At 40.5% G+C, this 25,200-nt stretch overlaps 1 protein-coding gene across 2 annotated transcripts in view; it reads left to right on the plus strand.

Moving 5' to 3' along the window:
* The first annotated feature begins 468 nt into the window (after window positions 1-468).
* ITGB1 (integrin subunit beta 1) overlaps window positions 469-25,200 on the plus strand; it is a 46,263-nt gene continuing 21,531 nt past the window's right edge. The window contains exons 1-5 of one of the 2 annotated variants that reach the window (XM_061350260.1): window positions 469-614; window positions 21,009-21,078; window positions 21,329-21,414; window positions 22,914-23,136; window positions 25,028-25,198. In XM_061350260.1, coding sequence (XP_061206244.1) covers window positions 606-614; window positions 21,009-21,078; window positions 21,329-21,414; window positions 22,914-23,136; window positions 25,028-25,198 — 559 coding nt within the window. In that variant the 5' untranslated portion in view covers window positions 469-605. The remainder of the gene's footprint in view (window positions 615-21,008; window positions 21,079-21,328; window positions 21,415-22,913; window positions 23,137-25,027; window positions 25,199-25,200) is intronic. The other variant, XM_061350269.1, reaches the window with a different exon arrangement.

A 25,200-nucleotide genomic window follows, 5' to 3' on the forward strand; every position in this document is an offset into this window, starting at 1 on the left:
GAAACCAGGCAGCGGCAGGAGCAGGGGAAGAAACTGCAGCCCTGATAAAGAAGATCTGGGCTCCAGCAGCCTTCCACTCCGCAGCGCCGACAGAAGCGCCGCCAGCCGCAAGGCAGCCCCGTCCTCACGGCCTGTCCCAGGGGCTGAGGAGCGGGAGACAGGCAGACGGGTCCTAATAAGCCCCGCCAAATAAGGAGCTGGCAGCCGCCACGGGAAGAGCTGAGGGACAAGCTGGAAGCGGGCTCCGCCTCTAGCCGGGAGATCCCTGCCCGCCCACCCTGCCCCACCACAGCCGCGGCCGAGAGCGCCTCCCCCGACAGGGCTTGACGGCAGCGGGGAGGAATGTGTTTCCGGGGCGGGGAAAGCGCGGCTCAGCGCGGACCTTCCCCTTCTCCGTTACGCCCGGCACCCCCTCAGCAGCGAAGAGAATAGGCGGCGGTGAGCAGCCGCAGGGGGGGAGAGAAACGAGGCTGGCCTTCCCGCCGTGCCGTGCTGCGCCCAGCCCAGCCCAGCCCGCTCCAGCCCAGCCCGCTCCAGGGGCGTCAGTCAACTAGGCTGGCCGGGGCCGGAGCGCCCCCCTGCCAAGAACCGGCCGCGCCGCGGACATGGCCGAGGTAGTGGTGGGACGGGGCGGGGGTTGGAGCTGGTCGGTAGCTTGCTGAGCGGTGTCTTCGCGGCCCGGGACGCTGGTATCTGAGCGGGCTCCGGCGGGTGGTGCGGAGAAGAGGGTGGCGAGCGCGGCTTCCTGTCTCCCGCCCTCCCTCCCTCCTCGCACGGGGAGCCACTGGCAGCACTCGGGAGGAGCCGCCGCCGCCACGGGGCGCGGGTACCTCGGGCCCGTCCCGGGAGGCTGATGGGGAGTCTCGCCACCCGCTGTGCCCGCCCCGGCGCCGGGAAGGTGTGCTAGTCCCGGGTCAGCGTTGCGGGCGGGAGAGATGGTGTCGGGTACAGCCTGCGGCTTCCTGTGGCGGCGGGACGGCGGCATGGGCCCTCCCGTGTTGGTGGGGGCCAGCAAGGCCTTTGTCCCCCCGGGGCCCAGTACTGCCCTGCCCGGGCAGCGCCCGCGGCCGGGCCCCCCCGACCCTTCCGTGTCTGCGAAGGCGGGAGCCTTGCGCCAGTGCCCCGCTTGGAGCTGCCTTGTGCCGTCCTTGGCTTCCTGCACGGAAAAGTTTCGGGCAGCTGCCCCGGGAGGGCGGACGTCCCCTCGGCTCCCGGTCCGGCGGCGGGAGAGGCGAGGGAGAGGCTTACCTTCCGCGGGAAGCAGAGGAGTTCCAGGGATGGGATCGTAAGGAGTGAGTCAGTGTAGGAATTTGGGTGTCTTTTTGACCTGCACATGTCTGTTAAAAGTTTATTAATAGGGGAGTGTGTGCACTGTTCGAAGGATGGCGTGATTGTCAGTGCAGCCTTTTGACTGCTCGATGCGTTCAGTCTATGCAGTTTTTGCTCGAAGCTGCCTTGAGCCTCTGCAGCTCTTTATAAGCTTGTGTTGAGGTGAACATGGGAATCCGAGGCCTCTGTATGTGGTCTGTTTCACACAGAGATTTCTGAAATAGCTTGCAGCGAGAGGAACACAGTATTACTATCTTCCTATACCGATGGTTGGAAGGAAACATGGAATGATAGGAAATTCTGACTCACTGTTTAGCCAATGTCAGATGCCTTCATCTTATTGAATAAGTGTCTGACTGCCTGTTAGACTCATTAGGTAGTCTTTGTGACTATTTTTCTGTATGGAAAAAGGTTGAAAAGTATTTTTGGTTCCTTCTGCATTTGTCCTTGGAATAATAAAATGGTCCATTCATGCCACCACATGTGCACATACCTGTTGGGTGAAAATGTTGGTTTTTCTTTTGATTTCTGGTAGGTTTGTCACTGGTGCTACAGTCCTGCTCATGCCAAGACACACAAACCTTCAGGAGGAAAGATTGTCTCTATGCAGATCATTGGAACTGCTCACAGCTAATGCTGTTTGTGTGCTTAAGTGTTGAAATGGAGCAGGACTTTATGTACGTGAGAACAGGTTTAGATAATCTGCATTCCTGACACAACTATTTGATAGGTGATGGTGGTAGTGTGAGAAAAAGCAGGTTTTCTTATGAAATGAGATTACTTGGTATCAGCATATTTTCTTTTTAGAAGTATTATACTACTAGAAAGATGTGAACGAGACTAAAATAAGCAAGACTCTAAAAGTAGTGAAGACATTCGTTATCCACATACATCCCAGTGATGAAACTAATGATTCATTCTTCTGTCACAAAAAATGTTACCTGCCTCTGGCAAATGATTAAGTAGCATTTTACAAGCTTGCCTAAGGCTATATTTATAAGGATTGCAAAAACAGTGAGCCATTGGCAATGGGTAGGCAAGACAAGGCAAGTTTAGGATGGGTACACCTTCAACTTTTGTCCTTTTCAAAGATGTTTTAGCTGGAAAGTGCAAACTGACAGGCATGCAGAAATCCTACCTAAGCAAAGTTGGAGCTGGTAAGTGCTGTATCTCTTTGCCAGCCACATGATAAATGAACCAGACTCATTTCAAAATGATGTGTCAGCAGTTAAACCTGGTGTTCTTTGTGTGTGCAGCCAGGGAGTTCATTCTGCTTCGTACATTTAGTCATCTAATCTACATCATATCCCTAGTTATGTCCACCCTTGTGAAAGACTTAATCAGAGGGATGCGAGTTTCTCTAGAATGTGCATGAATTTCTGATGTGAGGGCAGAATGTTAGTGTTTTTTCTTGTACTTAAGTGACTTAAGTGGTTAATTTTCTACCACTTCCTTTGGGAAGTGATTCCCACAGCTGAAAACAAACTGTCCGGAAACTTTTCCTGCTGTTCTTTCTTCCTGTTTCATGATTTCATTCCTCTGCTCTTAACCATTCTCCCTGTACCTCTCTTAGGGTAGTTCTGCTATGGTGCATTTTTGAAAAGAGCTTGTTTGCTCTAGCAAGCGGGTCAGGAAATAGATAACTTGGGTAGCAGAAAGGCAGGCTTGGGGAGAGCGATGCAAACATGGGGAGGACATGTGTTCTCCCTTGCCCTGAATATAATTTCCTTGCCACCACTGGTATGACTGCTCTACAGTTGTTTGTAAATAGTTGTCATGCCTACTTTTCCACCCAGTCTTGATTTAGTTGAGTGATGTATGTGCACTTAGCTGGTGGCTCTTCCAGCCCTCTGATCAGCATGCCACAGGCTGTGCATGACTCTTGGTGGTGTGGCCTTCAGAAACAGTTCTGACTGCGATTGTGCAGGGCTACTGTTAAACATGCTGTTGAAGTACCTGCTTTGATGGGACCTTTTCTGTAAGCCATCCAAAGGCTGTAGTTCTGGAATGGGCTCCATCCCTGCTCCCTTTTCTTCCTGTGGACAGACAGGCGGAGTTCCTGCTGATTTTTGCCTGCCTGTGGTTGGGGGCTTGGGCTTCTTCAGTGCAGAACTGCCTGTGATGTGTGATGCAGTCTTCACTCACGTAACTGTTGCATGTAGGAAGTGAACATGTGAGCTGTGCTGCCTTCTATTCTCTGTTAGTTGCACCCACCGCATGGTGTGTCGAGTGGGTTTTTGAAGGCGGAAGAGTAGAGGCTGGATGGGGCTTTGCTGGCAGTTGGAATACCCAACCTCTTCTTCCTCCCTGCTCCTTTGCAAATAGATTTTGTACCCCTTCTATTTGAGAGAGGCTATTATAATCGGTGATACATGGCAAAACTAAAGTTAACAGGCAGGGATTTTCCTAATCCATGTGTGTGACAAGCTAGCTAGCTTTAAGATTGCTCATGCCTCCTCACATGGCACTTGGGAGAGACATTAGTTAGATCCAGAAAAGGGGGAATCCAGGCTTGGCATCCTATTCTGACCTTGTTTGTTTTTCTAGAACTTCAAGTAATTTATTTTATTTTTTTATCCAACTTTTCTTTTTTCTTTTTTTTTAAGATAGCCAGTCCCCCTGGCATCCTTTTCATTCTTAGGAGCTGCAGTCAGCCTTCTGAGAGGGAATCCTTGTTGGGAGTGCCTTTTCTTTTCCCCTTTTAAGTTTCTTGGGGTCTGTTGGTGGATCTCATAAGCAATTATGTAAAAAATCTTAAAAATGTATTATGTAGTTAGGTTTATTACAAGTGTCATTAAAAAGTACTTGCCACAATGTGTGCTGTTCTTCTATGACTAGTTATTTAAGTCATCAGCTATATTCTATGTCCTGTAGAAAATCTGCTGTCTCTCAGAAGCAGAAAACATGGAACAAAGTCCATGTTTTCCTATCTCTCATCTGCCCCTGTCTTTATACTGTCAATCCTACAAATTGTTCCCACGTGCTCAACTTGCCTTGCTTTGAAGGTTTTTATTGCTGGTAGTGTTCTCATTAGCAGCTCTAACGCTGTTGGTTAGGTGTCTCGATTTTTCAGGCTTCTTTGTGTGTGCGCACAGGGTTGTTTGGGATTTTTTATACCAACATGTGCATCTCGGAGCTTTACAGGAAAATGAGGTTTCAGTGTAGGCCAGAGTTAGCTGTTGTTTCTGAAGGGGATGTTTGCTTGTTTTTCAAGGGAGTGTCAGGGAGTGCCTGACAGATGAACAAATTCTGTGGCTCCGTCTTCTGGACAGACACTGGCAATATCTCTGTCTGATTTAAGGTTCCTTTTGTCTCAAAAAATTGAAATCTGTTGGTTAATTCTAGTACTGAATAGTGTCATTTATGGTGGCTGATACCATCTCCTTTTTGCGGTGTAGTTCCTCCTCATTCTATGCTGCTCTGTTCTGTTGTGTATTCTGTTGCCAGCTTTCTGAAAAGGGTGGTTACTTACTATGCGGTAACCGCAGTGGACCACAACATTGACCAGTATCTTGTCAGTTGTGATTACGGAGCCTCTCAGGTAGCCTACAAAGTCAGTTTTGTGTTTACCCACAAATGGGAAGACAAATTCTGGTGCTGCTTTCTTTTTTTTCCTTCTTTCCCTAATTTGACCTGCATAGGTACAGCCTGCTAACCTTAAATTTATGAGTCCTTTGACTAAGCTTTCTTTTCTCCCACCGTGTGGATGAGTAGTCTAAGTACCGGAAACAAGCATATACTTCATCATAAGAAATTGTCACATGCATTAGCTGTGTTCATAACAGGCAGTATAAGTTTCTAGCCCAATTTAAGATGTATGTAGGCTTGCCAAAGAGTTTCTATTGGGAATGACATGTAGAGAAAATGAAAATTCTGACTTCAGTCAATGCAGAATGTCACACTGAGCACCTTGTTATATATTGCTAACTAGCACAGCTTTCTCTTTCAGGTCTAAGGGTGCTCTCTTTAGCAGAATGTTGCTGTTAAACATCCAGCATTTGTGTAATGACTACCTTCTCTTTTCTCTTAGATTCATCAGGGTGGTTAATTGACTTGCTACACTATCATACTCTGCTATTAGCAGGTTGAAGATGTTTACAGAGATGGTAAAGTCACTAATTTAGTACAAAATTTGTACATAACCACATGGTAGGGAAAGTAACCTGATGATAGTAGAATTTAATGTTTTCTTTGGGAAAAGGTAATAGGATTTGTACCTGACCTGTAATCCTCTTCGGGGTGTCACTGAATAAAAGCTCTTTAATATGAGTGATTTTTGTTTATATCTTTCTCATTTTCTCTTCACAGTCAGCTGCAAAAATCGTTATGAAACATGCTTTCTGTCTTAAAAGCACTTTTATGTCCTTTATTTCTTTTCCAGCAGCAGTAAAAATATCGTTAGTATTCTTGTGGTTTTTATTAGAGAGGGAAGCTTTGAGTAACAAAATTGAAGCTGGAATCTTAACTTTGTTACAGCTAGTAAGAGCTAAGATACTGCTGTCTTTTTACCATCCTTTTTATTCTTTTCTTTCTCCCACACAAAAACATCTTGTGTAGCTTTAATAAGTTAATGCAGTTCTCATGTTCTGCCAACAAGTCATTAGTTTGCTGTTTATAGTAGTTTTCTCTAACCTAATTTTTAAAGACCATGTTTAAGTGCAGATTCTTCTTAAAATGCTCATAAACTATAACATACAACATCTAATGCCAGTATTCTATACATATGCACATACCTCACACCCCCCCCCCCCAGATCAGCATAATATTTGCTGTTCATTTATTTTGATTCGTGGTTTATACAAGATCGCTAATGCTTAACTTAGTCCTAGTTTTGACTTAGCATAGTTTTAACTTCTGCTCTTGCTACTTTCTAGTGTATAAGCAGGAAGAAGAGCCATTGTTTATATGGATTCTTATTGCATAAAACTATAAATTTCTGTGTAGTATACATTAACTACATGTGAGTACTTAGTGTATGTAGTTAATTGTATGTTATGGCTATTTACAAGTAAATTTTTAACCTCTAGAGCTGTGCAAGTAAATTCACTTTTGATGTGGAGGCTGAATAGAAAAAGTGAAAGCTTTCTTCTTATCTTGACTTTCGTGGTAGAATGAAAAGCAATAATTATATATTGGGCTGAACTGAAACACTGAACTTACCCTCATGCAAAGATGACTGATTTGTGGTTATTTAAAGGAGTAGCAAAATAATTGTATTAGGTTACTTTAGAAAGAGTCGGTATTTTATTTAGGAAATGGTGATACTGTGAATCAAAGGTAGTATCTTGAATATCAGTGCATACTTTGTCCCTGAGATCAAGGTTTTGAATAACAAACCTAAAATTGGGATATCTGTTTTGGCATAACCTTGACCTAGAAGTAAATATTGAGCTAAGGATGCAGGGACATTCCCTTTTGCAAAGGAAAAAAAGAGGATAAGCTGTCATTCTAGGGTTTGTTAATTTTCTTTGGTGAAATTATAGTTCAGTGTGTCTTAACACAGCACTAACCTCAAGCAATGGCACCAAGAGTCCTGTCTGCCTCTTGCACAGCTAGCTACTCTGTGAAGCTGTTTGATCTGTCCTCATCTGCTCTGCGTCTTTGTAGGCTGGCAGGACCCCTGGGGAGTGATCTACCATTGTCCTTGTGCTGCCACACAGGATGCTCTCCCAGTGAGTTGTGGGGTGATATGACTGTCAGGAGTGTATTAGGGTCTGTAGGAGATCATTTGAAGGACCTAGCATTCTAGTAGCTTGGCCAGCATCCTCTGCAGGTTCAGTTGCTCAAGTATTAAACTGGGCAACATCCAAGCTCTGCCTGGACCCTCAGTTGTCTGGCTTTCCAGATCTTGAGTAAAAGAGTTTTGTGTGAAGATGAATACAGCTAAAAGGAAAGCCTATTTCTAAAGTGGAGATAAACACAAAAGAATGAAATCTTTTGATGTTAAATGAAAAGCACTCTCCTGGGGATCAAAAGATGACACATTTTAGTAGTCGGTTATCATTAAATTTTGCATCGGTATGACTTCTCATATTATTACTGCATATTTGCTAGCTGAGTGGCTCAAGTCTTGGTGCTTGTCCAGTCAGCAAGAGAAATGCTCCTGTTCTGTTAATAAAAAGGAAAAACGAGGTAATCTGCTATCATCATCCACAAGATTGACTAGGGTAAGCAAGGTTGTGCTGCCAGTGTTCTCTGGCTGAGCTTTTTTGTCATTACACTGATGCTTTATTTTCTCATGTATTAGGAAATTAGTTTTATGGGCAAAGACCATAATTACCTTCTCTGAGGTTCATTTTGTGTTTTTTGTATGGTTGAATTTAGCATATGTTAATGTGCTCACTACTAAACTAGGCTAACTAAAGATTGTCCTGATGCTGGAAGCCATACTGTAGCCCATCTACATAAAATAAAAGGCTTGACTGTTTCTGAAAAGTCAATTACCGCTTTCGTGTCAGAGCAGATTAAAAATCCGTCTTTTGGTTTTGCATGAATGTAACCTGTGTGCGTTTCCAAAATATCTCTAAGTGTAACATTTTGGGAGGTAACGTTTATTCTTTGCTTTTTCTATACAGCTCAGAATAGGGAATAATTTTTAATGCTGTTTTTGTAAGTTTTATGCAAATACGGATCTGTATGAGAAATTAGGGTACAAGAATTTCAGTGTAATTTTTCCTGTGTGTGGACTTGAGTGTAAAAAAGGAAACAGCAAATTTCCTTTTTTTTTCTTCTTTTTTTTTTTTTTTTGAAGAACATGCTATACCTATCAGCTATAGGCTGTTTAAAAGGCTTCATAAAATTGATGAACAGGGTTGGGGTTTTTTCTATGTATGTGTTACTTCCCTCTATTTCAGATGTTGTTTACGTAACTTTTCAAAGGCTAGACCAAAATGTTACATAGCCATGTTGTTGATATCATCGGTTTCAGTGAAAAACTCAACTTTAGCTTTAAAGTGTAACTATACTCTGCAAGATTGCTGCCAGCTTTTTTATCATTGCCAGCTGACCAATCTGGAGGGTGTTTAGATAGTAATGAAAGAGCTTGCACAGATATTAGCTCTTTTTGATGCTTAATTCACAATGCAATTTCACTTTCTAAATGAATGATGTCTGTATTTAGCATAATTAACATTTGCTTATAGCTGGAAGCAATTTTAATACTATGTGTCTGCAGAATTAAAAAGAAAAAAAGAGCTCACTCACTAGCAATAACTCAAAACTCCACAGTAGACAAGTGGTTTTCAAATCTGCCTGAATTTCCTGCTATGTAAAATGTTCCAGTGGCCCTTGAACCATGAATTCAAATAAAAATGTGTTTTATTTTCGTAGGAACATGAATCTGCAGTAATTTATACCAATGTATAAGGTATACAGTGTAAGATCTTAACTGTCCTTCTTGCCCGTAGCTGTGCAGTCTGGCCGTTCTCCTTGCATCAGCAGTGGAAGTCATAAGGCTGTACGTAACTCATTGAAGTAGCTGATACGGTTGAAAAATAGCTTGGCAAAAAAATTAATTTGTACAACTCAGTTATTTCAACTGAGTGACTGCATGTTTTACCAGGGGTGTGCTTCAGACCAAGGGGAGAAATAGGAAAACATGCAGCTCTTAGCAAGAGGAGCACAGGACTGTGGCAATCCAGAGACAAACTGGCATAAACTGGTGTGGGACCTCACAGCATTTGCTTGTGCATGCTTCAGTGCTCTTCCGACTTGAGTAATCCGTTTTAAGATTGCTACATCAAGTGAGAAATAACTCAGCAGGTAGTTATTGCTCAGCTTCTTCCACTGTCTCGGTTAAGAGATGAAAGTATCATTTACAATTGGCACCAGATAGATGAAGGGTGCAAAGCGGGGAATTTTAGGGCCCCGAGAAGTTGAGCTGACTGTTTAATGGTGGCAAACTGGTAGATCTCCTTGGCTACTTCGAGAAACTTTATCTTTTATTATCTTTTGCAATCCTTCTGCAAGCAGTCCATGGACTCCATACTTAAAATCCTACTCTGGAAAGCAGCAGACGTGTAATAGGCAGGTTGTTATTTGGTCAAGGACTGCCTTTTTGTGTACTTCCATGGGTCTGTTGTTTAAAAAAAAAAAAAATAAAATTAAGGTTGAAGTAACTTTTTTTTCTGAGATTGGTGAACTTTTTTCAAGTGATTAAACTTCAGGATTAAAATTTCAGGATGAAGTCCACTGTTCACTGTGTGCTTATATGTAGCCATGTATCACAGCCATTGAATTAATAATCTTTAATTTAAATATACACACAATATATATGTTTGTTATATCACATATATAACATACATGTGTTGAATTAAATATATATTAAAAAAAATCTCGTAGATAAAGGTTTATAAAGCTGTATATAATTCTGTGGGATGACCAGTCTTTTGTTATTGCTGGATGTTCATTTTTCTGACTACTTAGCTGATGTTGATAGTGTGGTGAGATCGGAGTTTTTTCAATACAAGTCCCATACCAAATTGTGGTGGAATAATGAGTACTTTAAAAGACACTTGCAATTAAATATGTGGATACTGTCTGTAAGCATTAATCTATGTACTTGCCATTCAAATTCTGAATTAAAATTCCCTTCCTCCCTCTCCCCCCCTAAAAGGACACACACACACACACACAAATAAACAAAACACAAATGAAAAACTTTTAGTGTTTTGTGCTCTGCCTGCCTTAATATTTTTTACCAACTAATTTATTAGAATAACCTATTAGAAAAAATAAAATCGGGCAAATTCCCTGGCCTGGCTGGCTGCATTACAGAGCATTCATAAGCAGTTCAACTGAGGCTAGCAGAGGTCTGTGATAGCCTGGATTTAGGCTGGTCTAAAGTGCTGAAAGAGCCTGGTGTAATTTCGGAGGTTGGTCAGTCTGAGTGCCACCTGCCACTTCATAGAAGTTGTTTCCTCAGCACCCCTCTGTCCACGTGAAGGCCTGGCTCAGTTTGCTGAGGCTTACAGAAAGGGGATTTTGATGTGGCGGGGAAAGGGATGACTCAAGGTACTGCTCTGCCAGCCTGGCAAGCAGAGCTGGACTGGTGTGGTGTGTGTGGAAGATCCATGAGTTCAAGCAGAGGGGCAGAGGCTGCTTTTTTGGAGGTGGGGATGCTGCAGCACTGCCGTTACTTTCAGCAGCAGTTAGCTTTCATCTTGGTTTTGGTTGCTCAAACCATACCCTGAGCGTTAATGATAGCTACTGTGGGTGAACAGTGCCACGTAAAGACAGTTTCCGCTGAGTTTGCCCTTTGTGGTGTGCCAGCTTCTGGCTTCCGGCAGTACCTGCAGCAATAGCCACCAGGACATTTGCAACTGTTTTCTCTTAAAAAAATAGATGAGCAAGACATTGTATTAACTGTTTTTGTTTTGTTGGGTTTGTTGGGTTTTTTTGCTTTTTACTTACAAATGCATATGCCCCTCTTCTGCTTTTCCTTTAAAAGGAAAACTTGGATTGAAGTAAGTCATCTGGACATTGTGACAGATATTACTAAGGCAGTATAGCCTTGGAAACAGCAGTTACATTCAGCTGTGTAAAAGCTATATTTATAGGTTTAGTTAAACTTTTAGTTTTCCCGTGTTGATGAATGTGAGGTTTAAGTTGCACAAAATTAAATACTCCCTTTATGGGAGTAGTAAGTGGCACAGAGTGTGAGGGTAATGTAATAGTACCACAAGGAACAGACATGTTTTCTACTAGAATGGCTTAAATCATTATGTGGCATTCCTAATTGTAATCTGAGATGAAAATGCTAAACTTAGCCAAGCAGTCTTGTAGACTAGCAAGACTCATATAAATAAGCTAAATATTCAGTTCACTCTCTCCCTTGCCAAAAAAAGGATGTCATATTTAAACCAGAGGAAAAATTAAATTGCTATGGCAGAATTATTGATGGGTCTAAAAACATTTGAAAAGTGATGAAACAACAGAGATGTTTAATTTTTTCCTCTGTTTTAATCACAATTGTAGAAAGAGTTCCTTGTAATAATGACAACCCTGAAATATTTATTATGGAAAAAATGCCTTCTGAAAACGGTGAGATTGAGCGCAGTGGGAATTCTTACAAATTTATGGAGACTGTGTTTTGAATCATCAGGGCTGTGATGGATTTGAACTGCTGGGAACTTCTGCTGGCAAGAGTATAGAAAAGCAGGTATTTTTGACATAAACACTTTCATGGAGGGGAAAAAAGTATTTTGGTTCCTAATACCTGTATGTTGTCACTAGATCTTTATCTAAGAGGAAGCTTCCAAGGTGTGCATGTATAGAATAGAAGGTGCTGTAGATATAGAAAATAGCAGTTTCAATTACAGTATGGGTACCCGAGGGCTTGGTGTGTTAGCCTTAGAGAGGTGCTATCTTTGTGGTGTGCTTTTATGTTAGCCTGAGAGTGGTGCTGTCTTTGTGGTCTCCTTGTCTGTTAGCATAAGCAGCATATTAATAGGCTTTACTATCTTGTCCTTGCTTAAAATTCAAGGAGCATGGTAAAGTCCTTGTAGCAATCTGAGCTCTCTGTGGGCAGGATGAGCTGCCACTGTATTTCCTAGCAAGAGACAGGAGTACAGGTGTGTGGTGATGGGGTGCTCTGATTTCTTATTCCATACTTGAGTAAGCACAATTCTTTGAGAGGTGCAGAGTAGTAACAAGTAGTTACAAACTGTACATTGCTGGTGTTTTAATTAGATGTAGCTGCAGGCCTCTGCCTGCTTTGCTTGAGTATATGCAGAGTTTTATTTCTCTCCTAATCCGATGTTGAATATTAAGCACAATACATCTGTTAGTCTAGTTTTCCAAAATACAGTTGTCAGTTTACCCCGTAAATTGCAGTCTGTGGATAATTGCCTGGCAACAAATATCTAAATAAACCTGTGTGGAAAAAATAATATTCTCATGAGAAAGAGCACCTCACTTGGCTTTTAAGCAGTTTCCTGTATGGGGCAATCATACAGTTTTTTTGTTCACATGAGCTGTGTGTAAGTACTACTTGCCTTTCGAGCATCAAGATGCTTTCCAAAGCAACTCCTAAACTGTGGAATACTGGCTTAAATTGGGATTCAACACATCAAGAAAGTATTGTACAAATAGTCTCTTTGTCCACTTTAGGACCAAGCTAGGGACAAAGATGGTTAATACATCAAAGTAGTGTTCTTACTGGTGGTATGGTAGTACTAAGGAGGTCTAGTGATGAACTACAAACCTTCTGTGCATGGCAGTGTGTACATATACTAGTTGAAAAATGGTCCCTCCTTCAAAAGTGGTGCTGACTAACCAGTGTTAGCTCTGCCTGCACCACAGTGTTCTCTGAAAGGCATTAGAACAAAGAGATCAGGGTTGCACTTGGGTTTTGCTGACTTGACAGGTGAAAGCTCTTTGTCAGTGGCAGTGTTTTCATGTTATCACTGAACATCTTTTCTCATTCTTTTACTTTCTGTCACCATCACCAACATGAAATATAGACTTGTGTAACTTAAGTAGAAGTATGTTATGAAGAAGCAAATTGAGTAGGCTTTAGCAGCACTGGTATTCTTTGCAATTTACTACGCAACTTGGTTTTGCTGGTGATGAATATTAATTTAGGTTTGCAGCCGGTTGCAGGAGTTTGCTTGTCATTATGTGAAATTATCAATTGATTTTTCCTAATGAAAATATGTATAGAAATAAAGTGGCATGAAATAAAACACGGTATGTACCTATCCTGCCTAAGTAGGTTTGCTGTGTTCCATAGAAGTCTAAATTTAGTAGGTGTCTCCTTACTTACCAGAAGCTCCCTGGCTACCTTTAGTTGCGTCGTGGAAGGTATTCATTAACTTCAAGTCAGTAGATAAGCTCGTGTAGTTCAGATTGCTCAGGTCTGCAATTAGAGAAGGATTTCAGCTCAGTGTGCACTAGTCATAGTAGTCATGCATGGTACAAAAAGCTTGCAATTGATACAAAAGAGTGATGCAAATTGATACAAAAAGATACAAATGATACAAAAATTGATACAATTGATACAAAAAAGCTGTATCAAAATGCTCACACTCTGCATCTGTTTCCCTTCACTTTCCTACAGGTTAGGGCATTTGATGAGAAAGAACCAAAGCTTGTCCTCTGAATCATGGTCCTAAGACTCTTTGCTTTTATCCACTGACAACATATTGTAAAATCTCTATATACATTACAGGGAACAGGGATCTAGAACGCCACTTTAAGATCTTTATTCTACCCCACGCCATCTGTGCACCAACTTGTTTTCTGTCTCCATGCTTTTCATTCTTGATTGCATAGCAGTTTTGGTTTAATAAGAGTGGTGGAGAGTGCTCTTACTAGTATATCCTGTAGGATGATAACACGTTATCAGGAAATGTGAATTCAAACCCTTTGGGACTGAGGAGGGGCTGGAGCCCAGTTATCATACTTCCTGATATGCCTAAGTATTGTAAAGTATCTGGGAACTATTACCACCCAGTATCATGCAAACTGTATCACGGTGGGATCTACCACATTTTATCTTTCTCCAGGTAAAGAGATGTCAAATATCAGAAAGCTTTATCATCTACAGTTGTTCTGAAATTGGTACCTCTTTTCTTGTGATTATAGAGGAAATGTATGTGTTCTATTAAGAAAAATCTCCTTCCCCACCCCCTTTCTGTCAGCCAGACTCCTAACTTGGATGGATTAGTTTCCACACAGTAATTCAAATCAAGAGCAAGAAATACTTTTCAGAAAACATACCTAATTGATTTTCATTCCTCTGTTCAGAATTGTCAGTAAATTGAGGGCTCCTGTGAAATCCAGGAACAAACGTTAATAAATTCCCTACAAAAGCAATAATATGGCCAAACAATGTGAGTGCTTTTGAAGTTTGCTGTTCTGTCTCGAAGCAAATGCATCATGTATAAGCTAACAAACCCCCATACTCTGGGGACACAGGTCAATACCATGAACAGCCTTCCAGATCTGCTCTCATGGGCTGTGATCTCAGCTGCCTGGTACTTGTATGTGAATGTTTTCATGTATTTAGCTGGAGAGGCAATGTGATGCAGGTGCCCATGCTGGGTTTTCAGTAGCCGTTTCAGGCCCACAACTCTATTTTAGAACCTAACGCTTACTGGTTATTTTTTTTCTCATTGGATCCAGTCCTTTTTGGTGAACTTTAAGCAACTTGATCTTTTGAGAAATTTTTAAATGTTTAAGTATGAATAAACTATGGGTAGTAATTTGGTATAACTGGGAGTCTTAGTAAACCAGTTGTGTTACTGTTTGTGTTTGTCTGCTTCCCTGTGGTTCGGCATGCAGAAATCAGTTTCCTGTAGATTTTAACTCATTGTAATTAAAATTTAAGTCCTAACTGGTTCATTATATATTATTTTAACTTATGATGCCCTACTTAAACAGTGGTTATGGAAGTGGTTATTAGGAGTATTTGGTGACTATATGTGTTTTACTTCCTTAACTTACAAAAGATAACTGACAGAGAAATGAAGTCTGATGTGCAACACTGCTGATTCTTTTATCCTGTAGCATCACAGTAGCTGAAGTGGTTATGCTGTATAGCTTTTTCAGGATGCAGTTTGAGTAAGCAGTCTCGATGTGGTGAATTTTTTGTGTAAAGCTGTTTCAGTGCTAAAGAATTTCTTAGTTTGCACGTTAATCTGGGTTAGTGTCCCACTCTTTCCATATTACTGCAGGCGGTTCAAAACCTACTCTGTTACCATCTGCAAAGTTGCCAGGGAGTGAAGGAACATCGTGATCTTGATGAGCCATACTGTTGGTAGGCTGGTAGATAGGCTCTTGAAGACAGGCTTGCATCTTGAATTTCCATGTGGATCAGGGTGTTGCAAAGTCCTGCTCTTGAGACTGCTCTTTTGTTGTCCATCTTGACTGGTCCCATCAAGTTCACATCCCCTACATAGGGATACTCCACTAGCTATTTGCAATTGGTGAATGGTCCAGAGCAGGGCCCCTCTGTGAAGGGCAACCATCACAGGGCTGGTCCACATCTAGGGTCCAAACAGTTTTGTGCAGGGTGAATTAGGGTTTTGGTTCTTTGTTTAAAATGTCTTGCTATACAGCCATCAGTGTATGCCTCAAATCTCCACTTCCATGAAGAAGAATGCATCACGTAGTTTCTTGATCTGGTGGTCCTGAAACTTACTGTGCAAGTAGTGCATTCCAGCTATTTTTAAGTCTTGCAGTGACATTTACATTGATTAAGTAAATAAGATAGCTGTTAAGGTTACAAAGAATTACCTATTTAAGGTTTGCTGGAAAACCTACAGCACAAACTTGGAAGTTTTAATCAAAAGTAACTCCTTCATGTGAAACACTGATATCTGTACCTGTGCCTTTCTGAGAAAAATATTTCTGTCAAGGCAGAGCAGCAAGGTACTATTTTGCCACTTTCCTTTATAGTGAATTCCTGCTTTGCAATGAATTGTTGTAGAAGCAGACGTGCTTAGAGTCATTGCACGTCCAGGCAAATTTAGGTTTGTAATTAATGACATTTGTCATGGGAGTTCTGGCTGTCAGAAGTAGTTACAGAGATGTGGGTCCTTGCTAGAGGTCTGTAGTGCCTGTGTAATTGCTGTCCCATATCACTGGGGTTGTTTGGTCCCTTCCAGTTAAGCAAATGGCTGTGTTCTTTTTTTCCTTCAGAAACGTGAATGCAGTCCTCTTGTCAGCCCATAAAATTCATGCTGAAAAGTGTAGCCCTCAGCTAAAGCTATAAAAGCTTCTGGAGTGAGGGGAGAAAGAACTTTTTTAGCAGGGTAGCCATCAAGTCCTGAAACGGGCGTCTCCAGAGACTATTTAATTCTGCTTATTTTAGAAACATATCTCTTCCTGTTATTTTTATAAGCAGAGTCTTGATGACTGAGGGTGCAGGTTGACTGTGTGACCAGTGCAGTCCAGCCATGAGCAGTGGCTGAACAGCAGTGTCCTTTGCCTTTTATCCCCTCAGTTCTCTTCTCCATCCCCATCTCACCACCTTCACCAGTTTCTTTGTTGGATTAATGTTTCAGCCACATCTTTTCCTTGCTCCAGTGCTTCTTGGTGGCTGCACCAATGCTAGCACTGGTCAAAAAGGAAAGTAGTAAGAAGAATCAATCAGGAGGTTGATTAAAGAGGGTAAATAATCAACAAGGAGGATGAGGCAGTTCTCTTTGGTGACATTCCATCCTTACACTGGATGAAAGGGGTTGTAAATGTAATCTCAGTTCTAGGAGGGATCAATTCCATACAGCATTTCTGACTGAGCTTTAAACATGTGAAAACACAGCTGATGCAAAGAGGTGTCAGTATGCAAGAAACACAAGCACTAGTCCAAAAGGGTGAGTTGCTTATTCATTTCTGGGTGTATAAGTGTAAATGGAGTACTATGTGGGGTTATGAAGTTAGTAGGCTGTCGGGTTATTGCCTCAAAAAGGTAAAGGGGGCTTCTGCACAACTCCTCAACTCCCTTCTGTATATTTAAGCATTTCCCCTATGGCCTGAAGCATGGTTGTGTATTTCAAAGGAAAGCTTTGCAGCAAGACACACTTCAATAGGCAGCAGGGGCAGATGCTTTGTGGTACTTTCTTTTGTTTGGTATTGGCTTGGTGAATGCTGGAGTACTGGGTCACATGAGTTGCTGCTTGGCTGAGTGGAGTAATACAGCAATGGCCTAGTGGCTTGTTTTTAGTGTTGCCTTAGAGTGGGTGTAAACTATGAATTGCGTCACATAGGGTGAAATGCTGAGATGAAGAGTGGTGAGAGGAGAGCAGGATAGCCACCGATACTTCATTTCAAAGGAGTCGAAGTTTTTGTAGCTCACCCTTTTTTCTTGATTCCATTTGCCCACTTAATTTTCTGCAGAGATCCTACTGGTATTCTAATAAATAAGTTTAAAAAGCTGCAAATGCTTCAGTGCTGTGGAGTAGTAAACATTATTTGTAAATACCTTGATGATTAGCAGAATACAAAGGTGCTAAGTATTTAATTTGCCAATTCAAAGTTAAGCTCACTGTGAAGAAATAATCATTCCTTTATCCTGTTGTCACTTAATGAGGCTTTAATTTCAAATTGGAAGCTCCAGAGATTTCCATCAAAGCTGATTTTATAAAGAAAAATTTCCCTTCAAGCATTACTCTTTGTAGAGGCAGCAAAAAAAAAAAAAAAACCAAACACCTTGGAGAGCAACAAGTCCTAACATTCGAGGTTATGTCCATGTTTGTATTCCTGAAATATTTAACAAAAATAGAGCACAGCTCACAAATGTGCAGAAATAATTTTAAAATCAGTTTTCCAACAGCACACCATTTGCAGCCTTTGAAAAAGGATCCAACTGGTGATACCATTAAGGACATTTCAGTTCTTGGCAAGCTTGCCTTTTGTAAGCTTTCAGCTGCCTCTTTCTTTGTGAGGGAAATCACTTTTTCAAGGACTCAGGGATATTTTTCAAGGATTTAATTAAAAGGGGGAGAACGAGTATAACAGAAAATAAGTAAACATTGCACAAGAAAATAATTTATTCCTTGTAACAATGGATTCTTTTCTGTTCCAGTCATCTGTGGTTGCATACTGCTCAGTTCCAGCTCCATCAGTGGTTTCCAAAGGCTTCCTTTAGCTGTCTGGTGTAGTTATTCGTTATTTGTTTTGATTTATTCCCTTAACAGAAGAATCTGCAGAGGACAATCCACAGTCCTAACCAGTGACTTGCAGGAGAATGTGTCTGACACTGTTGGCAGCAGGCTGCTGCAGCGGCCAGAGGCTGAGGCTGCACATTGATTTGCTTGCACTAACCATCAGAGTTGAGCCCAAATTAGCAAATCTGTACCCGGGTTTTTCCAATGCTCAGCAGATGGAAAAGCCATTAGGCAGCGGAGGTAAAGGAAGTGCTCGCATGTGTTGGGGCTGGCCCTGTGCTGGGAGAGGTTCTGGCTCAGCCTTATATGGAAGAGGACATTTTCCTTGTTAACTTTATGGGGAATCTGTGCCCAGAGCCGTGTTCATCATGTGGATGCATTTCCACAGGAACGTTTCTCTTCCAAATGGACTTAATCATAGTTTTAGCACTGTGTCACATCATTGCTGGCTTATATAAATAAGTCTGCATGGGCTTGCTGTGCATCTGCTGCTGGTCTGCCCTAAAAAGGTGAACTGTTTATAATTTTCTCGTTTTGGCTAACAGAAAAGATGATTCTAAACTGATGCCAGCAGCTTAGTTCTGGGCTGAACTTTAAAGCAAAACTGCTTCTCAAGTCACAAAATATCCTTTCATTAGAAGGAAGTAAGGCTTGCTAAACACAGAGCATACCTACCGTGAGAACAGAAAAGAAGGAACCTAAAAGTTTAGCAGCCTGATAAGGCTTTCTCCTCCTGACCGCTACTCTGACAGATGTGCTTCTACACCATGTAGCCGCTGTCTTTCTATAACCTTGATTCAGTCCCTTCATCTGTCTTCCACCTACTTGTGTTTGTTGGGTCTCGGAGCGCCCTTTGATCCAGGTTCATGGTTACACAGGTTTGATCTAAGTGATTGCTTACAGAGGAGACTTAATGAAAGAGTGTTCATGAAAGAGTTTTTGTGAATGAAGACCTGATGACCTCTGCAGCGATGGGTAGAGGGAAACCTCAAAGTTACATGCAATAAGTAATGCTCAAAAGTTAAGTGAGGTATAATTCACAGTTCTTTTATAATCGGTAATTTCTTATGTGCGTATGCATAACATCTAGCAAAGTCACTCCGTGGCAAATCTCTTGATTTTCCTATGTCTAAACTCCCCAGTTCCCCCTGGCTACAGCATCCACTGAAGAGTAGGCCAGAATGATTTGTCGGGAATATGTGAACCATCTAATACTGTTGTTGGATACAGTTTGTTAGCAGAGGGTTGGCCTGAGTTTGAAACCTTCTCCACCAGATTTTAGAGCAGCTGTCCCTTCTCTGTTAGGTCTAGCTGGATGTGCAAAGTAATAATTATCAATGACATTAAATCAGTCTAGGAAAACCAAAGCTCAACTGCTTTGCTACTTAAAGTATTGCTCACTTTGCTGATGATTTATATGCATAATAGTACATCTTCTAGAGAATGTCAGGTTCATTTTAAAAGACTTTGCCAAATTTGCTTTTCCTTGCTGTATTGCAATATGTTTTATAGAACAAAAAGGTATTAAGAATATTGATGGTTCCAGGATGACTGGTAAAGCTTTAATTAGCAATAGCACTTTAGGATGACCAGGAAAAGTGACAGCCACAGTTCAAGTTCTCAGAATTCTTATAATGAATAAAAGAGAAATGGAATTTAAAATAGTACTATAAATTCAAAGATATGACAGCTCACCCTGGCTGACTACCTGCTATAAGAGTAGAATAACATTTAGGAAAAAATGGTCTATTTGAAACCAATCTTTAGAATGTACAAGTTAGTCCAGAGGAGGTCCATGAAGATGATCAGAGGGCTGGAGCTCCTCTCCTATGAAGACAGACTGATGGAGTTAGGGTTATCCAGTCTGGAGAAGACTCTGGGGAGACCTTAGAACAGCTTCAGTACCTAAAAGGGGTTCTACAAGAAACCTGTAGAGAAGCTATTTATAAGGACTTGTAGGGGTAGGGCAAGGGGGGATGGCTTTAAACTGAAAGAGGGTAGATTTAGATTACATATAAGGAAGAAATTCTTACCATGAGGGTGGTGAGGCACGGGCACAGGTTGCTCAGAGAAGCTACGGATGCCCCATCCCTGGAAGTGTTCAAGGCCAGGCCAAATGGGACTTTGAGCAACCTGGTCTAGTGGGATGTGTCCCTGCCCATGACAGAGGGTTTGGAACTAGATGAGCTTTGAGATTCCTTCCAACCCAAACCATTCTGTAATTCTGTGAGTGTTCAGAGAAGTAATCGTAGCTCTGGAGTAATTAGGGAAAATTACAGTAACCCTAAATCGTAGTTTATAAGCATTTAAATTTTGTCTTGTAAAGCATATAAATAATGCAGTTTGTTTGTATTTATTTTTTTCTGCCAGGCTTTCATAAAGATTTATAGCCCTGAACAAAGGGTAGTGTTGGGTGTTTTCTTTAATAAGGATGGTACCCATTAATTCTCTGTTGTCCGCAGAATTAGGAAAGGGGCTGAGTTTGTATCAAGGATGCTTTATGTTGCATAATGTGAGAAGAAAGTGCTAGTTTAGAACTGTCCTGGTTTCAGCTTTAACAGTTAATTTTTATTTTTTACTGTCTGGGTTTAAAGCACGACAGGAGGACAAGAGGTGTGAAGTTAGGTTGTAAAATGCCCTTTGAAGATTCCAAGGAAAATATTTTGGAAAGGGCCTTGATGTTTGTCTTGAAACAGAGACTTGAACAGAGAAGCTTCATTTCCTTTTTGTATTTCTGTGATATCTTTTAGAAGTGTCTCTCTGATAATATTCAGAGCATTAATATTTTTTAATAAGATGTTAACAGATTGGTTTGGATTCTTTCCTTTCCCATCCCCCAACTGAATAGTGTTTTCAAACTTATAGCTTGCCAGGGTATACAGCGTTAAGAGTATTTCAAAATAATTTTTTTAACCTACTCTCTTTGATGTCTTTTAAATCCAGTTTAGCCCACAAATAGAATTGTATTGGAGCAAAACTGTCCAGCGGATACAACTAAGTTCATTTGATTTGCATCTGCTCCATGTTCCTCTCTCCTCTGAAACACAGTGGTCTTCTTTTGTATTTCAGACTAGTGTAAAATTGCTCACATGGGCTGGTGTCCTCTGCTGCTTGATATGGAATGGATTTGCTCAGCAAGGTAAGTCACTTGATTTCATTGAAGTAGTTTCATGTTGCTTTAAAACTATATTTATTTAGCAGTTACTTATGTAGCTAACTATAACATTATTAGGTGAGCGCTAATGACAGTATGTCAGTCATAACTCATGTTAGTAACCTGTTTGTAGATAGAACTTAGTTTTTAAAAAACAGAATGGAATAAACTAAAATTCTGTTGTTGTTGGGCACCGTTTTTATAAATGAAGTGACTGATTTGTGTTCTTTGCTAGGTGGGAGTGACTGCATAAAAGCTAATGCAAAATCATGTGGTGAATGTATACAAGCAGGACCAAACTGTGGTTGGTGTAAAAAAACAGTAAGTGTTGCAAAATTCCTTGTATGGTTTGTTTTTTGAGATTTTAGTAAATTCTTTAAATGTGTAGAAATGTTTATTTTCCCTAGTAGTAGTTTCCTGTAAGTCTTCAATTTGATACTTAAAAGTTCAGATACTGTGATTTCCCTGATGTTTTGATTTAATTGGTTTTCACAATGTGTTTACTTCTCCTTTTGTAAACCTTAAGTGTATACAGACTGTACAGAGTGTCTCACAGTTATTTAAAAACATTCCAGCATGGAATCTGTCTGGGTATGCATAATTATGTTCTCCCACTGACATTAGAGGAAGAGGTAATTTTAAGCAGACATAGGTGGAGTAGGGGAAGAGGCTGAAGGTTTTCTTTTATAAAAGAAAGATGTTCAGATTTTCTTTTCTGTTGTTGGTAGACTTGGGGTGTTGGAGGTTGGTTTGAGTTTGCTTCAATCTGAAATAAAAATAATGTTTTCTTATGTAATTAAAAATCAAATTCAGGAAATACAGAATGTAAAATAATCTTAAATTGTGTGATTTAGCCTGTATATGCTGAAGTGTCTTCTTCAGATTAGAAACAGAAGAACATGGTTCCTACTGATTGTCTTTAGTTTGTTACTGAAAACTGGGAAATTTTCCCATTTCTTGCTAGAAGATGATAATGTATATTTAGCTCCATATAGTACCTACTTACTGTTCCCCAAAACAGCTTATTAACTTCAGACATTACATTAAACTGACTAACTTTAGAATTTGGCCCTGAGCTATCAGGTCCTAGTCATCAAGAACTGACAAGCTTTAGGATATATTTATTTATATACTTCTTTTTTTTCGGGGGGGGGGAGGAGGGGAGGGGAATCAGAATTGCCAAGTTTCTCAGTTAGAAACCTTATTTATATTTGAATTTAGAGGGGTTTATTTTATACTTGAGGTAATGGTAGTTTGTTGTTCAGTACAAACTTACACATATTGGTTTTGCTCACGTATCTTTAGTTTTGGATTCAGTTTCCCCCACATAAGAGTTGTCTGTCTTTCCCCTGCTCTGTCAGCATATTGCCATTATTTTGTTGTGGAGTACCAAGGTACACTTACATAATCTTTAATAAAGCCATTCAAAGAAAAAAAAAAGTTAAAAGGGAGGATAGTTGCCAAGGGGACTGTACAAATAGGTTAACTCTATAGATTGCTACACGCTAATGAAAGCGTTTTCCACCTGCTGTCACTTTTAGAGTAGCTGATTTAAAAGGATGTTCAGGTTCTGTCAGAGGTGACATTGGGCACTTTGTTTCTTTCATCTTGCTTACCCAATTAGATCTAAATAGATGAATACTCCTGGACTAAGTAGTAGTGGTTGATGTGTTTAGTATAATTTGAATATATTTCAGGACTGGGTGTTTTATTAATGAACTTAAAGAAGAAATAGAGTCATTGTAAAATTGTTACTGTGAGTAGAATATAACAAATAGCAGATAGCTTTAAACTTGATCCTTTTTGCCTGTGTTTTTTAGGACTTTCTGCAAGAAGGAGAACCAACATCTGCCCGATGTGATGACTTAGCAGCACTAAAGAGTAAAGGCTGTCCCATGGAAGATATAGAAAATCCCAGAGGTAGCAAACAGGTGCTTGAAGATAGGGAAGTAACAAATCGTAAGATAGGTGCTGCAGAGAAGCTGAAACCAGAAGCCATTACACAGATCCAGCCGCAAAAATTAGTGCTGAAACTAAGAGTGGGTAAGGACAATTTCATTCGAGTTTGGATGATATTTCTGTCACCACCACATCTGTGTTTTTTGTTTTGAATGTGTAACCTTTTAGTTACAGAAACTACTATTGTTCAGATAGCCTGAATGATAGCAGAGCCATTCGGGTCAGCCCCAGGTGTTCAGATACTCCAAATACTGTTTGATTTTTATGAAGGTTAGCTAATAGCACTTTTTCCCAATAAAACTTAGGAGAAAATAGATACAGCATGGATTGAATATATATCAGAAAGGTCAAAAATGGTTTGTTTTCCATATTTTGTAGTTGATTTTCTACAGTGTGGCCTCTCAGAATGAAAGTAGAGGAGCATGCAAAAACTTTAGAGCATTTCATTTTCACTGAAGTATTGCTGTTGCCTAAAGCATGTGTGCCAGAACTGAATTGTTTTGTAGTTATGTAAGATTGTTGAATTGCTATGTAAAATACTTCCCAGAGGCTAAAGATGTGGACATAGGACTACAGAAAAGAGAACAAAGTAGCTGTGTACCATTTCCAGCCCCTAAAGAGAACTTTCATTCAAAGGGGGAGAAGGGCGGAACAGGGCTAGTAGCTCATGCAGTACTTGAGCATGATGGAGATTGTCCTTAAGGAGAGTTCCTAGGTACTGCAGACATATTCAACAGCTACCTTGGTTTTACCTGGAATAAGAGCCTGTACTCAGGGTCAGCTGCTTGGAGGTGATTGCCTTAATAAATGAAAGATCATCTGAAGAAGTTTAGCGAAATGAGGAGAAGAAAGGAAAAGAAAGGAAAGTTACTTGGCAATTTTGGTATTACTCCTATTTATTTCTAATGTGACCTTTTCAGCTTCAAACCAAATTACTGTTCCTCTGTTGATACAAAAGTCTCTTCATCAGAACATATGAGGGACCTGGGCAACCACAACCTAATTACTCAAAAGATTATGACTCTGTTTATAAACACTTCTCTTGGTTATAAGTTCCTTGGTGAAGGACTGTGTGCTTGAAGAGGGGGATATTTGCTTTCTGTTCAGGCTCTTTTAAATAGTGGCTAAGGAAAATCTAAAGCTTTAAGGTTTTGGTTGTTCAGGTGGGGTTTTTTGCCTTTTTGCATGTGTGTGTGTGAAAACAGTGTTGCATAGCTGCACGATCCATATGCTATTCACTTTGCCTGTCTAATGGTTTCCCCAGTTTGCTAATTTTGGTCACACTAAGTAAATGCTTGATAATTATTAAGCAGACTTCGGCAGCAGTAACATCACCATTTAACATCAGTGACTGATGAGGGTGGAAGATACAATTTCTAATTCTATTCCTTATTTCATATATAATTAGGAAAAAAGAATATTTTTCCATTGAGGATTGGGTGTAATCTTCTGCACTGTCTTTCAACATCAGAGTGAAACTACATACTTGTTAGCAAAATTCAGGGTCTAGGCTTACAAGTGCAACAAATAGTAACTTGCCATTATCTCACTGCTGTTTCTGTGCTTTCAGACTTTATTTTATGCCAAGTAACTGGAAATACTTGATCCAGAACTGATTTTTCTTTTATAAGCCTATTTAGACAATGCAGTGTGGGGATGGTTTGCTGGGTTGGTTGGGGTTTGTTTTGTTTTTAAAATAAACTTTTGGAGTCATCTTGGATTCAAATAGATATTAAAAATTTATGCTATTAGATCCTATTGGAAAGTTGTTAAAATTATTGCAAGTGTGAAGATTTGAGATTGTAGTAACTAAAAGAGGCTTGTTTTTTATTTTTTTTGGCAGGTTAATTTGTCTGTGGGGAGGTAAAATACCTTAGAAATGTGAAGTTGGACATTTGAAATAAATAGTTCTTGAATACTTGTTGAACTATGCATATGTGGAATTTTTAGTGATTTGTATTGTTGTTTAAAACAGGGGAACCCCAAACAGTTTCATTGAAATTTAAGAGAGCTGAAGACTACCCCATCGACCTTTATTATCTTATGGACCTCTCTTATTCTATGAAGGATGATTTAGAGAATGTAAAAAGTCTTGGAACGGCTCTGATGTTAGAAATGGAAAAAATAACCTCAGACTTCCGAATTGGT

This window comes from Neopsephotus bourkii, unplaced genomic scaffold, assembly GCF_033783945.1.
Source record: "Neopsephotus bourkii isolate Nb327-2 ecotype Australia unplaced genomic scaffold, CSIRO-AGI_Nbou_v1 NB_53, whole genome shotgun sequence".
Classification (NCBI taxonomy): domain Eukaryota; kingdom Metazoa; phylum Chordata; class Aves; order Psittaciformes; family Psittacidae; genus Neopsephotus; species Neopsephotus bourkii.